The 14,538-nt window shown below is 42.5% G+C and overlaps 1 protein-coding gene and 1 non-coding gene across 13 annotated transcripts in view; one reads left to right on the forward strand and one right to left on the reverse strand.

Moving 5' to 3' along the window:
* The window catches only part of NUP98 (nucleoporin 98 and 96 precursor), a 122,893-nt gene that overhangs the window by 103,537 nt on the left and 4,818 nt on the right, over positions 1-14,538 (reverse strand). For 7 of the 12 annotated variants that reach the window (XM_008961891.5, XM_055094009.2, XM_034932006.3 and 4 more), the window contains exons 2-4: positions 3,523-3,626; positions 672-773; positions 389-565 (exon numbers count right to left, since the gene is read on the reverse strand). In XM_008961891.5, coding sequence (XP_008960139.4) covers positions 389-565; positions 672-773; positions 3,523-3,598 — 355 coding nt within the window. In that variant the 5' untranslated portion in view covers positions 3,599-3,626. Of the gene's footprint in view, positions 1-388; positions 566-671; positions 774-3,522; positions 3,627-7,133; positions 7,255-14,538 lie in introns of all 12 variants that reach the window. The other 5 variants (XM_055094013.2, XM_055094012.2, XM_055094016.2 and 2 more) reach the window with 1 other exon arrangement.
* On the forward strand, positions 2,891-2,951 carry LOC112441256 (U7 small nuclear RNA). Its single transcript, XR_003029195.1, has one exon. It is a non-coding gene; the product is annotated as a U7 small nuclear RNA (small nuclear RNA).

Here is a 14,538-nt window from a genome sequence, read left to right on the forward strand (position 1 = left end):
AAAACAGAGACAAGAAGAAGGTGCCTCTGCAGCACAATACGGCTGACTATAACACATTCCTCCTTGAAATTCTCCCATCTTAACATGAACTACACTACTCTGACCTGGCTTTTCATCCTTTCTCTAGCCATTTTGCATCAGGAAGCTCTTCCTCTGCATATCCCTTAAATAACAGTGCTTCAAATTTCTATCCTTATAGAAATGTACATACTCTCTTCCTTTCCAGCCTATTAACCTTTTCAGTACATATTGAAGTTTTCCTCTTCCCATATTTTTGCCATTTAGTAGGAAAAGAAGGTAGATGAACATAGAAAAACGGAGAAAAGACAACACATTCAATAAGCAAACCAAATTATTAGATGCAGAACTCCAGTGATGTCCTACTTACTGCCAAAGCCAGTTGGTTTATTTTGTGCAAAGGCATTGTTTTGGGATGAGAAAAGACTGGTCCCTGTGCTTGCAGTTCCAAACAAGGTATTTGCTGTTCCTGTTGATGTACCAAACCCAAAGCCAGTGCTTGTGGAGGTAGCTGGCTGGCTAAATGAACTGGTTCCAAACAATCCTCCTGAGGAGATGGAGAAGGAGGGAAAAAGTTAAGTACATCAGAGCCACTAAGTCGATTCCTATACTAGCTACAAACAAACCAGTTATATCACAAATAAAGCCCCTACCTGGTTTAGTCTGTGAATTTCCAAAGAGGCCTCCAGTATTGTTGCTAGAACCAAATGCAGATGTTCCAAATGCCCCTCCACTAGTAGTGCCAAAGCCAGTATCTGAAAAAGCAAAATCCAGAGTAAATTAGAATTTAGAATAAAATCTACATAAGATGACCAAATGAAAAGGTATTTTAATATTTCTTAAAATTCTGCATTTGAGGCTGTGCATGGTGGCTCACGCCTGTAATCCCAGCACTTTGGGAGGCTGAGGCGGGCGGATCACCTGAGGTCGGGAGTTCAAGACCAGCCTGACCAACATGGAGAAACCCCGTTTCTACTAAAAATACAAAATTAGAAGGGCGTGGTGGCACATGCCTATAATCCCAGCTACTAGGGAGGCTGAGGCAGGAGAATTGCTTGAATCTGGGAGGCAGAGGTTTTGGTGAGCCAAGATCGTGCCACTGCACTCCAGCCTGGGCAACAAGTGTGAAACGCCGTCTCAAAAAAAAAAAAAAATTCTGCATTTGAACTACTAGTCTAATTAAAAACATTTTTTCAAAATCTCATCAAGAGTATGAATTACAGAGTAAAAACCAAGCCACAGACATTTTATTCAATGTCCCCAGGGGAAGTATGAAAATTTAAAGTCAAAAGGAGTGACTTTTCAATAAAAGTTACAGATGTTCATAGGTTAAAAAAAAAGTGCTGGCCGGGCACGGTGGCTCACACCTGTAATCCCAGCACTTTGGGAGGCCGAGGCAGGCGAATCATTTGAGGTCAGGAGTTCAAGACCAGCCTAACCAACATGGTGAAATCCCGCCTTTACTAAAAATTCAAAAAAATTAGTGACACTCCGTAGTCACTGAGATAAATGGTCTTTCACTAGTGGAACACATCAGAACAACCTGGGAAGCTTTTTCAAAATATACACGTTCAGGTTTCAACTCCAGAGATTCTAATTCCATAGTTTTTGATGAGAGATACATATTTTGAATAAAAACTTCCAAAGGCGACTGTGATGGGCACTTTTAGTTAAAAACCACAGACATGGACGTAGAATTCTTTAAAAAGGAGATCAGGAGCCACTTAAGAAAACTTCCCTGCCAGGTGCGGTGGCTCACGCCTGTAACCCCAGCACTGTGGGAGGCCGAGGCGAGCAGATCATGAGGTCAGGAGATCAAGACCATCCTGGCTAACACGGTGAAACCCCATCTCCACTTAAAATACAAAAAAAAAAAAAAAATTAGCCGGGCCTGGTGGCGGGTGCCTGTAGTCCCAGCTACCGGGGAGGCTGAGGCAGGAGAATTGCTTGAACCCAGGAGGCGGAAGTCGCAGTGAGCCGAGATCGCACCACCGCACTCCATCCTGGGTGACAGAGCGAGACTCCATCTCAAAAAAAAAAAAAAAAAAGAAAAAGAAAAAGAAAAACTTCCTCTATTATTAATTTTATTAGGTATGATAGAGGCTTGTTAGTCATGCTTCTTAAAGAATCCTTAGCCCAGTGCCGTGGCTTATGCTTGTAATCCCCTCGCTTTGGCAGGCTTAGGTGGGAGAACTGCTTGAGCTCTGGAGATGGAGACTAGCCTGGGCAACACGGCAAGATCTCACCTCTACAAAAAATTTTAAACATGAGCCAGGAGGCCAGGCGCAGTGGCTCACACCTGTAATCCCAGCACTTTGGGAGGCCGAGGCGGGCAGATTGCTTGAGGTCAGGAGTTTGAGACCACCCTGGCCAACATGGTGAAACCCCATCTCTATTAAAAATATAAAAATTAGCCGGGCATGGTGCCATGCACCTGTCATCCCAGCTACTCGGGAGGCTGAGGCAGGAGAACTGCTTGAACCCAGGAGGCAGACATTACAGCGAGCTGAGAAAAATGAGCCAGGCGTGGTGGTGTGCAACTGTGGTCCTAGCTACTTAGGAGGCTGAGGTATGAGGAGTGCTTGGGTGTGGGAGGTTGAGGCTGTAGTGAACCATAACAGAGCCAATGCACTCCAGCCTCGGTGACAGTGCAGGATCCTATCTCAAAAAAAAAAAAAAAAAAAAAAATTTCATCAATGAGAGAAAAGTTTCTGGGATTTAATTTATTCTGTTAAGATGCTCTCCTCCTCCTGGAAAGAAAGAGATAAAAACAAGTCTGGGAAAATGCTGATTGTTAAAGTTGGGATATAAGTACATGAGAGTTCATTATACCATTCTTTCCAGACTTGGATGAGTATAAACATTTTTAACAAAGTGTCACAGCTCTTTTAGAATTTGTCTTGCAGGGTTTCTGGCTTTCAACGGGAAACAAAATTTTTTTTTTGCAGGGGGGTGGACTTTCTGGTAAAAAAAAAAAAAACCTCCAAAAAAATTTTTAACAAAAAGTTTAAATGTAAATAAGGATTGCTTCAGGCAATTAGTCATACACGATACTGGGTAGGAAGGGAGGTAGATCTCCGGAGGTTGATGGGAATTAGACACTTCCACATTTTAACATTTCTGTGACATATGAATGTCACATCATGTTCACAGGGTAAATTCCAGGGCAGTTATTTCATAACTGCATTTTAGACTTCAACATTAAGAGAATTATTTTCTGGTCTGAAAATTAGTAACAAATTATAACTTTCTGTCAACCAAAATAATATAAATATTTTAAGTATCTTCTACTGACAATCAGCAGAAGGCCATGAAAACTTAGAATTTATTTCTACTTTCTTAAAAACTGTTAAAGAGATCTTATCCTAGTTATTTTTTCAAGACGACTTTGTTATAAATATGAAAGTAAAAATAAAATTCCCACCTAAAGCTTATCAGAGTGGATTTGTTCTTAGTAAGAGGAGATTAAGGTTTCTCCCTCTTTTGTCCTTTTTAAAAACTTACTCTGTCCAAATGTTGAAGTTGTGCCAAAGCCACCTGTGCCACCCCCAAAGGGTGTTCCAAATGATTTGTTAAACATCTTCAAAATGAGTCTTTGTTTCAGAAAGCTGGGAAAAAGAAAACATTATCACTCTCTTAAAGACCACAAAATGGAATATAATTGTTTTAGAAAATCTATCATTCCACAAACTTAGGCCTATTCGAACTATAGTATATACTCTCATTCAAAATCCTCAAACTGTATGATAAAATAAACCTTGTAAAATGATCTTTAATCTACAATGTTCCTGAGCTGAACAGTAAGGTTAAACTTCATAATGTGAGGTTAAACTTCAGATCCCAACATTAACCATCCATTTAAAACAATGTTTTCAATCTTTTTTTTTTTAACCTAAGTCCCCTTTTTAATCAATAAATATTTCAGGTCTACAAGGCAAGATGTTTATATGATCCTCGTAGGAGGTTATGAATCATATCCATCAAAAATTATAACCACAGTCTGCTAACCCAACCACCTAAAAAGCTAACATTTTTGTCAGGTTTTCTTTTTCTTTCTTTTTTTTTTTTTTTTGAGACAGAAGGACGTGCAGTGGCTCACTGCAACCTCCTCCTCCTTGGTTCAAGTTATTCTCCTGCCTCAGTCTCAGAGTACCTGGGATTACAAGCGTGTGTCACCATGCCTGTCTAATTATTTGTATTTTTAGTAGAGACAGGGTTTCACCATGTTGGCCAGGCTGGTCTTAAAAAAACTCCTGATCGAGTGATCCACCCACCTGGGTGCTGGGATTACACCACCAAAGTGCTGGGATTACAGGCGCAAACCACCGCACCCGGCCAAGGCTTTATTTTCCATAGTTTGCATTATAAAGTTTCTTTCTCCCCTACCTTCGAGGGATATAAAACATGGTAATAGTAAATGTTTTTCAAATTATGCATGCCCCGCCTTCTATCTCTAAATCCCAGAGATTCTGGTGCCCTGACATTCTCTTTGAGATTACGTTTTAAGACTATTCTCTATGGTCCCCTACTTATCTATCTTCTACTTCTAAGATTACAGAAAGCCTTTGATGAAAATCCCTCACCTCTGGCCAGGCACAGTGGGCTCACATCTCTAATCCTGACAGCGTGGGAGGCTGAAGCGGGCTGACTGCTTGAGCCCAGGAGTTCAAGACCAGCCTGGGCAACATGGTGAAACCCTGTCTACAAAAAATCAAAGTTGGACTGGTGTGGTGACACGGGACTGTAGTCCCAGCTACTCTGTTGGCTGAGGTGGCAGGAGCACTTGAGCCCAGAAGGTGGAGGTTGCTGTGAGCCATTATCATGCCACTTCCCTCCAGCAAAGGTGATAGGGTGAGACCCTGTCTCAAAAACAAATAAAAAAAACGCTCACCTTGGCTGGGCGTGGTGGCTCACGCCTGTAATCCCAGCACTTTGGGAGGCCAAGGCGGGTGGATCACCTGAGCTCAGGAATTCAAGACCAGCCTGGCCAACACGGTGAAACCCTGTCTCTACTAAAAATACAAAATTTAGCCAGGCGTGGTGGTGCATGCCTGTAATCTCAGCTATTTGGGAGGCTGAGGCAGGAGAACTGCTTGAACCTGGGAGGCAGAGGTTGCAGTGAGCTGAGATTGCACCATTGTACTCCAGCATGGGTGACAAGAATGAAACTCTGTCTCAAAAACAAAAACAAAAACCCTCACCTCACATAAATTATTTTACTCCTGTATCCAAACTATGCACCCGGTCATTTAAGGAACTGGACCAAACTGTTCCAAGAACGCCTACAAAGAAAAGTTTGGTTCCCCCCGTCTGAATAAAAATAGCTTCATAGTGAAACACCCAAGAATGATCAATAAAAAAAAAATAAATAAATAAAAAATAAAAAAATAGCTTCATAGTTTACTCAGAGCTTTCCCCCTCCACAAATTTTCCTTAAATTTAGATGCCTGCTACCTCTTATCTGCTAGCAGACAATAAATTAATAAGTAAACTACTTTCAGTATAAAAACTCTGAAAACAGTCAATCATGCTCATCTGGATTTTGTGACAGATATGATGATTTTTCTATTATAGCCACACAATGTATGTAAAGAGTAGTCTTTTCTTCTAGGAAACTCAGGCCGTGTTCACATAATAGAATTAAATATTGCATTTTGAGGTCTTCCCCAAATTCTAGTGTCCCACTAACACTTCCAGTCATTCTAATAACCAAACATTTTGTGCAACACTGAAAAAGATAAGGCTGTCCCTTAAATAAATGCTTTACAGAAATATTCTCTCTCCTGAAATTTCCTAGGAAAAAAAATTAAATACTTAAGTTCTTTATCTCAATATCCAAAAACTGAGTAACTCCTTTGATTAAACAAAGCTCACTAAAACCAGTGGTTCTAGAGGGCCACATCAGAATTAAGTGGCAAGCTTTTCAAAATACAAACTCTGGCTGGTTACACTGGCTCACATCTGTAGATCCCAATGCTTTGGGAAGCTGAGGCAGGATGATCTGCTTAAAGCCAGACAAGCTTGGACAACACAGCAAGACTCTGTCTCTACTAAAAAACAAAAAAAAAACAAAAAAAAAAACAAAAAACATGGTGCACACCTGTATGAAGCTCCAGCTACTAGTGAGGTTGAAGCTAGAGAATCACTTTAGCCCAGGAGTTCAGGCCTGCAGCAAGCTACAATGGTGCCACTGCACTCCAGCAAGCAAGCAAACAAACAAAAATACAAACCCCCAGGCTCCATTCTAGAAATATTGAACAAAAATGTCTAGGGCTGGGGTATAGACATTTGCATTCAGAAAAAGTTCAAGTTACTCTAAAGCACACCCTTGGCTGGGCGCGGTGGCTCACACCTGTAATTCCAACACTTTGGGAGGCAGAGGCGGGCAGATCACCTGAGACCAGAAGTTCGAGACCAGCCTGGCCAACATGGTGAAACCCCCGTCTCTACTAAAAATACAAAAATTAGCCGGGTGTGGTGGCAGGCGCCTGTCGTCCCAGCTACTCAGGAGGCTCAGACAGGAGAATTGCTTGAACCCCAGAGGTGGAGCCTGCAGTGAACTGAGATCATGCCACTGCACTCCAGCCTGGGCAACACAGCGAGACTCTGTCTCAAAAAATATAAATGAATAAAAAAAAAAAATACGGTTATGGCAAAAACAAACAAACAAAAAAACAACCAAAAAACCAACGGATTTTTGGCTTCTCATGAAGAACCTGATAATTAACCAAACTATGACTGTAATCACTTCACGGCAATGACAGGCTGAAGCTTAGTAGCAATTCCCTCTATCTACCTCTCTTCTGTGAGAGCATGCACTCTCCAAAGTGCCACAATACCCACCCACTATCACTCATTTACATCAACTGTCTGGTTCCTGTGGGTTTTCAGTTTGTGACTACTGACATAATCAGAGAAAGAACATGTAACACTTTACTTCCTCTATTAACAATAACAAGGCTGGATGCGGTGGCTCATGCCTGTAATCCCAGCACTTTGGGAGGCCAAGGTGGGCAGATCACTTGAGGCCAAGAGTTTGAGACCAGCTTGGCCAACATGGCAAAACCCCGCCTCTACTAAAAAAACACAAATCAGCTGATAGTGGTGGTGCACACCTGTGATTCCAGCTACTCGGGTGGCTGAGGCAGGAGAATCGCTTGAACTCAGGAAGCAGACGTTGCAGTTAGTTGAGATCATGCCACTGCACTCCAGTCTGGGCAACACAGTGATGAGACTCTGTCTCAACAAACAAATAACAAAAGATCTAGATAATGCAGATATTTGCATTAACTATTTTCCATTCCATTTGGATTTTACTCCAAAAATATAGTAAAATCCATTTAAAAAAAAGTAATCCTAGAGACAGAACATAAACCCATTAAAGTTTAAAGGCATATCACACTTGAGCCTTTATCCTTTCAAATATGTTAAACTGGCCCAAGCTGAAACCCCCACCAAGAATACAAGATAACATTTGAGTTTTTACTATGTCCCAGGCACTGTTCTAATGCTGCTTATGAATTATCTCATGTAAACCTCCCAAGAATCCAACGATGTAGGTATTTTTATCTCTATTTTACAAGGAACAAATTAAGGCACAAGAATCTATTTTGCCCAAGACAAAGCTATTGTTGACCCCAGCGGCCAATGCTTCTAGAGTCTAGAGCCTAGAGCTCCTAGAGAAAGAACATTGCCAATTAAAGGGAAATGACCTTGCATTCACTATAAATGGGGAACCTACAAAACCAACAATTGGTACTACAGATCCAGCACTATCAGGGAAAGACACTTCTCTGGCAAATATGGGAGTTCTAGTCACCAGAAATAATCTCTTTTATGGAGTAAGGATAATTTATAAGGTATACCCATGGCAAAGATGAAATTTACAACAAAGATTAACCTTTCTCCTTTTTTTCTTTATGAATGGACTTATTTATACCCACTGCAGGTTTTTCTTTTTGATATATTTAAAAAGAAAAATGAAATAGTGTTACATAGAAAAGAAACCTTTATCCTTAATTTTACTCTGTCCTCTATGCTCAAAAATCTCCTAATTAATAATTCAGATTCTCAGATACAAGAAGTAGCCTTATAATACACCCAGTAGTCCAATGAATGGACAGACATATATTCTGACACTGTCCAAACTGAAGTTCTATACACTGATATACTGTTTTACATATCTAACTTTTGTGATCTCTGTGAACTCTGGGTACAATGACAAAACTTAGTTTTCTACCCAGAAAAGTAGTGGATATCCTGAAATGTGGTCAAAACGTTTACAACTCCAGGCAACTGTCAACTTTAAGACTATCTGAAAGACTATGCAAGCTTCCCAAGACATTTCCAATTTGCTGCTAACTCCAGACATAAATGGGAAGTAGTTTCTTCCTTTCCACTTCATTAAACTCCTTTGTATCAAAGCCAGCAAACAGCAAAAACAATAAATATTTGTTAGATGAATGGACTGTATAGTACTTCCTACTTTACAAAGCATTTTTTCATACATCCTCTCATCTAATCTTCACAAAAATACTAGAAGAGCCAGGGATTATCACACACAGTTAAACTGAATGAAAATTTTTGCCCTAGATAAGAAAAGAGGGCTGGGAAAGGAGGCTGGGTGGAATTCCAGGAAGAAGAGATTAATTAGCCTAGTGTAACCTAATAACATATCCCAACAAAACTATCTGGAACCTTCTGTTTTACAGTATCCTCCCTAGGATAGATCTTTGATCAAGCCATTCCCTTGGTTAGAACATCATATCCTCTCTAAGGCCGGGCACGGTGGCTCAAGGTCTATAATCCCGGCACTTTGCAAGGCCAAGGTGGGCAGATCACCTAAGGTCAGGAGTTCGAGACCAGACTGGCCAATAGGGTGAAACCCCCGTCTCTACTAAAAATACAAACATTAGCCAGAAGCGGTGGCGCATGCCTGTAATCCCAGCTACTCGAGAGACTGAGGCAGGAGAGTCGCTCGAACCCGGAAGGCGGAGGTTGCAGTGAGCCAAGATCATTCCAGCCTGGGTAACAGAGCAAGACGCTGTCTCAAACAAAAAAAAAGAACATCATACCCTCTCTAAAAATCGTATCTCCTTTTCTTCCTAAAAATTGTTGCTCAAGCCTCACCTGCTTTCACAAGACTGCCGCACACCCTTAAACTCTTTATTAGTATAAAAACACTTTAAAAGCCGGGCACGGTGGCTCATGTCTGTAATCCCAGCACTCCGGGAAGCAGAGGCGGGCAGATCACGAGGTCAAGAGATCGAGACCATCCTGGCCAACATGGTGAAACCCCGTCTCTACTGAAAATACAAAAATTAGCTGGGCATGGTGGTGTGTGCCTCTAGTCCCAGCTACTTGGGAGGCTGAGGCAGGAGAATCACTTGAATCCAGGAGGCGGAGGTTGCAGTGAGCCGAGATCGGGCCACTGCACTCCAGCCTGGCGACAGAGCCAGAGTCCGTCTCAAAAAAATAAAACACTTTACTTCCCCTCTTCCTTTCCAACCCCGATTACGTAAACTAGTGTCTCTCAGCTGCTTTTAGTTATGCAATATATTTGTTATTATACCTGCCACCTGAGTGTTTTACCTGTTTGCTGCTCTGGGTAAAAAAAAATGTCTTGACTTTGCTCACTGGGTGTAAATTAATTTTAAATAGTCCATAGCATCTTACATAAGCTCCTTCCTAATAGCACTGAGCAGCATTTTTTTCATCCCCTTAACATAACCCTAATCATTTTAGAGTGAAGAGTATATTAGCTTTGGTGTGAGACATCTGCGTTTAAAACTGTCACTTGGCTAGGCGCAGTGGCTCACACCTGCAATCCCAACACTTTGGGAGGCCAAGGCTGGTGGATCACCTGAGCTCAGGAGTTCGAGCCCAGCCTGGCCTTCATGGTGAAACCCCCGTCTCTACTAACAATACAAAAATTAGCCTACATGCCTGTAATCCCAGCTACTCAGGAGGCTGAGGCAGGAGAACTGCTTGAACCTGGGAGGTGGAGGTTGCTGTGAGCCCAGATTGCGCCACTGCACTGCAGCCTGGGTGACAAGAGTGAAATTCTGTCTCCAAAAATAAATAAATAAATAAATTTCTAAAATGAAAGAATATATACCTAACTATTAAGAATCACTGTATAAGGCTGGGCACGGTGGCTCACGCATGTAATCGCACCATTTTGGGAGGCCCAAAGTGGGCGGATCACCTGAGGTCGGGAGTTCAAGACCAGCCTGAGAAGCACGGAGAAACCCCGTCTCTACTAAAAATACATAATTAGCCAGTTGTCGTGACGCATGCCTGTCATCCCAGCTACTCAGGAGGCTGAGGCAGGAGAATCGCTTGAACCCAGGAGGCAGAGATTGCAGTGAGCCGAGATCGTGCCACTGCACTCCAGCCTGGATAACAACAGCAAAACTCCATCTCAAAAAAACAACCAAAAAAAAAACCTGTCAGTTACCATCGTTGACTCTTAAAATCTAAAGTTAATTCAAAATAAAAAGTTAAAAAAATAAAAAATTCCTCTGCCACTTGCTACTGTAAGTCATAAGATTCAATCTCTCAGACCTCAATTTCTACATCTGAACAATAGGGATTGTACAGCCCACACCAAAAGACTGGTAGGAGGACAAAGCTGCCTCAAACTAGAGCTCCTCAAAAGCAGCATTTTGTTTATTTTTCAACAGGTGTTTTACAGGTATTTATAATTTAAAAAGTATAATAAATGTCCCCTCACTCTAAACTTTGGTTCAATGGCTAGCTAGAATGCCATAATTTCTTATTTCTCAATGCTTAAGTGTCATCCACTGATCACTTAGCACAAGCATAAAGCACCACTGCAAACAAAAACAAATCCCATCCCTGCACAAACACAATATATTGAGATTACTATGATCACTCAACCTCTTCCATCTATCTCACATCTCTGTCTTTATTCCCAACTATCCATCTTTTTAACTGACAAATTCATTTACCTATTTCTTTTTTTTTTTTTGGTTTTGGTTTTGGGACAAGGTCTCACTCTGTTGCCCAGGCTGGAATGCAGTGGCATGATCATGGCTCACTGCAGCCTGGACCTCCTGGGTTCAACTGATCCTCCCACTTTAGCCTCCCAAAAAGCTGAGACCACAGGCATGTGCCACTATGTTGCCCAGGCTGGTCTCTAACTCCTGGACTCAAGCCATCTTCCTGCTTTGGCCTCCTAAAGTGCAGGGATTATAGGTGAGCCCCTGTGCCAGGCCCATTTACTTATTTTTTTTTTATTTATTTATTTTGAGACAGTCTTGCTCTGTTGCCAGGCTGGAGTGCAGTGCAGTGGCATGATCTCAGCTCACTGCAACCTCTGCCTCCTGGGTTCAAGCGATTTCCCTGCCTCAGCCTCCCGAGAAGATGGGACTACAGGCACCCACCACTATACCGGGTTAATTTTTTGTATTTTAGTAGACATGGGGTTTCACCAAGTCGGCCAGGATGGTCTCGATCTTCCGACCTCGTGATCCGCCCACCTCAGCCTCCCAAAGTGCTAGCATTACAGGTGTGAGCCACGGCACACAGCCCCATTTACCTATCAAGAAGGTTGAGTGTGCAAATACTAGTAAGCTCTGTGTCAAACGAAGTAAAATTAAAGATGTGAAGTGATGAGTCACTGTAACATTTACTGAGGATGAACTGTTCCCTTCATGAACAGACCAGCCCTAATTCAGGTGCTCAATTCTTTTCCCCTTGACTAATGATTTTCAAATATTTTTTAGCCATGAAACCCGACATATAAAACAGACATAAGCAGAAGCTGCTCTGGCTGAAGTGAAGAGGGAGTAGGTACAGTAGAACCCCACCAGCTCTGCCCTATGAAGCAGCTTAGGGCTCTATGAACCAATGTGAAATATTGTTCTAGATTAGTGGTTCTCAAAGTGTGACCCAAAGACCCCTAAAAGTCCCCAACACTTCTTCCAGGGGTTCAATGAAATCAAAACCATTTTCAGAATAAAACTAAGACACTTTGCCCTTTTTCTTTACTGTTCTGACCTCTGTGCTGAGGTGCAAAATCAATGGTGTGCAAAAATGCTGGGAACTCAGCATGAATCAAAACAACAACCCCAAATGGTGCTGAACTAACACTCACCGAATTCTTCACTGTCACCCATTTACAATATAAAAAATTCCACTTTCACTTAAAAGGGTCCTTAATGAAGCAGCAAAAATTATTAGTTGTATTATTTCTCAACACTACAGCACAATTCTTTTTAATTCGGTATTGGGAAATACTCAAAAACTTCTGCTTACTGAAATACAAAGGATATCAAGGTGCAAACCACCTGTAATTACTTTTGAAAGCTAAATGTAGTTGTTTTTCTCATGGAACACCATTTTAATTTTTTTTTTTTTTTTGAGACAGAGTCTGGCTCTGTTGCCCAGGCTGGAGTGAAGTGACGCAATCTCGGCTCACTGCAAGCTCTGCCTCCCAGGTTCACGACATTCTCCTGCGTCAGCCTTCCGAGTAACTGGGATTACAGGTGCCCGCCACCACGCCCGGCTAATTTTTTGTATTTTTAGTAGAGACGGGTTTTCACCGTGTTAGCCAGGATGGTCTTGATCTCCTGACCTTGTGATCCGCCCCCCTCAGCCTCCCAAAGTGCTGGGATTACAGGCGTGAGCCACTGCGCCCAGCCCACCATTTTAATTTCAAAGAATGATTGACAAACTATGGTTATTAAGATTTGGTACTGGCTGGGCATGGTGGCTCACACCTGTAATCCTAGCAGTTTGGGAGGCCGAGGCAGGTGGATCACTTGAAGTCAGCAGTTCAAAACCAGCCTGGCCAACATGGTGAAACCTCATCTCTACTAAAAATACAAAAAATTAGCCAGGCATGGTGGTGGACGCCTGTAATCCCAGCTACTTGGGAGGCGGAGACAGGAGAATCAGTGGAACCCAGAAGGCGGAGGTTGCAGTGAGTTGAGATCCCACCATTGTACTCCAGCCTTGGGGGAAAGACCGAGACTTCGTCTCAAAAAAAAAAAAAAAAAAAAAAAAAAGAAAGGCTGGGCATGGTGGCTCATGCCTATAATCCCAGCATTTCGGGAGACCGAGGCAGACAGATCACGAGGTCAGGAGTTGAAGACCAGCCTGACCAACATGATGAAACCCTGTCTCTGCTAAAAATACAAAAATTAGCCAGCTGTGGTGGCACCTGCCTGTAATCCCAGCTACTCAGGAGACTGAGGCAGGAGAATTGCTTGAACCCAGGAGGCAAGGTTACAGTGAGCCGAGATCACGACACTGCACTCCAGCCTAGGCGACAGAGTGAGACTACATCCAAAAAAAAAAAAAAATTTGATACAAAAATTACAACTACAAAAACATGTACTCGGCTGGGCGCAGCGGCTCATGCCTGTAATCCCAGGACTTTGGGAGGCGGAGGTGAGCGGATCACGAGGTCAGGAGATCGAGACCTTTCTGGCTAACACGGTGAAACCCCATCTCTACTAAAAATACAAAAAATTAGCCGGGCATGGTGGCACGCCCCTGTATTCCCAGCTACTCGGGAGGATGAGGCAGGAGAATGGCGTGAACCCGGGAAGTGGAGCTTGCAATGAGCCGAGATCGTGCCACTGCACTCCAGCCCAGGTGACAGAGCGAAACTCCATCTCAAAAAAAAAACAAAAACAAAAAAACAAAAAAAAAACATGTATTCACCACTATCAGGTCATAAGCTTCTCAATTCTTAAAAAGACTTATCTGACGAGATGGGTGGAAACAGAAACAACTGTATAATTAAATTTGTCAACATCTGGAATATCCGGGCCTGGCCGATGGGGCTCATGCCTGTAATGCCAGCTCTTTAGGAGGCCGAGACGGGAAGATCACTTGAGGTCAGAAGTTCCAGACCAGCCATGGTCAACATGTTGAAACCCCATCTCTACAAAAAATACAAAAATTAGCCAGATGTGGTGGTACACACCTGTAGTCCCAGCTACTCAGGAGGCTGAGGCATGAGAATCACCTGAACCCGGAATGCAGAGGTTACAGTGAGCCAAGATTGTGCCACGACACTCCAGCCTGGGTGACAAAGCAAGACTCTGTCTCAAAAACAAAGAAACAAACAAACAAAAAAACAACAAAAAAAGATCTGCATAACTCAGTAAATCAATAATTTCAAAATCAACATGCATCATGTTATAAAATCACAGAAGTGTAATAAAGGTCCATTCAAAGTACAACACAGACCAATGGTTTTTAATACAACAGAGTACAAAAGTTCAATGACACAGTTTCAGATTCTATACTGTAATGAACCTTTAAAAAGGTTTGAGGCCGGGCACGGTGGCTCACGTCTGAAATCCCAGCACTTTGGGAGGCCAAGGCGGGCGGATCACTTGAGGCCAGGAGTTCAAACCCAACATGGCGAAACCCCGTCTCTACTAAAAATACAAAAAATTAGCCCAGCGTGGTGATGTGCACCTGTAGTCCCAGCAACTCAGGAGGCTGAGGCAGGAGAATTGCTTGAACCTGGGAGGCGGA

The sequence above is a fragment of the Pan paniscus genome, chromosome 9, assembly GCF_029289425.2.
Source record: "Pan paniscus chromosome 9, NHGRI_mPanPan1-v2.0_pri, whole genome shotgun sequence".
NCBI classification, from domain to species: Eukaryota; Metazoa; Chordata; class Mammalia; order Primates; family Hominidae; genus Pan; species Pan paniscus.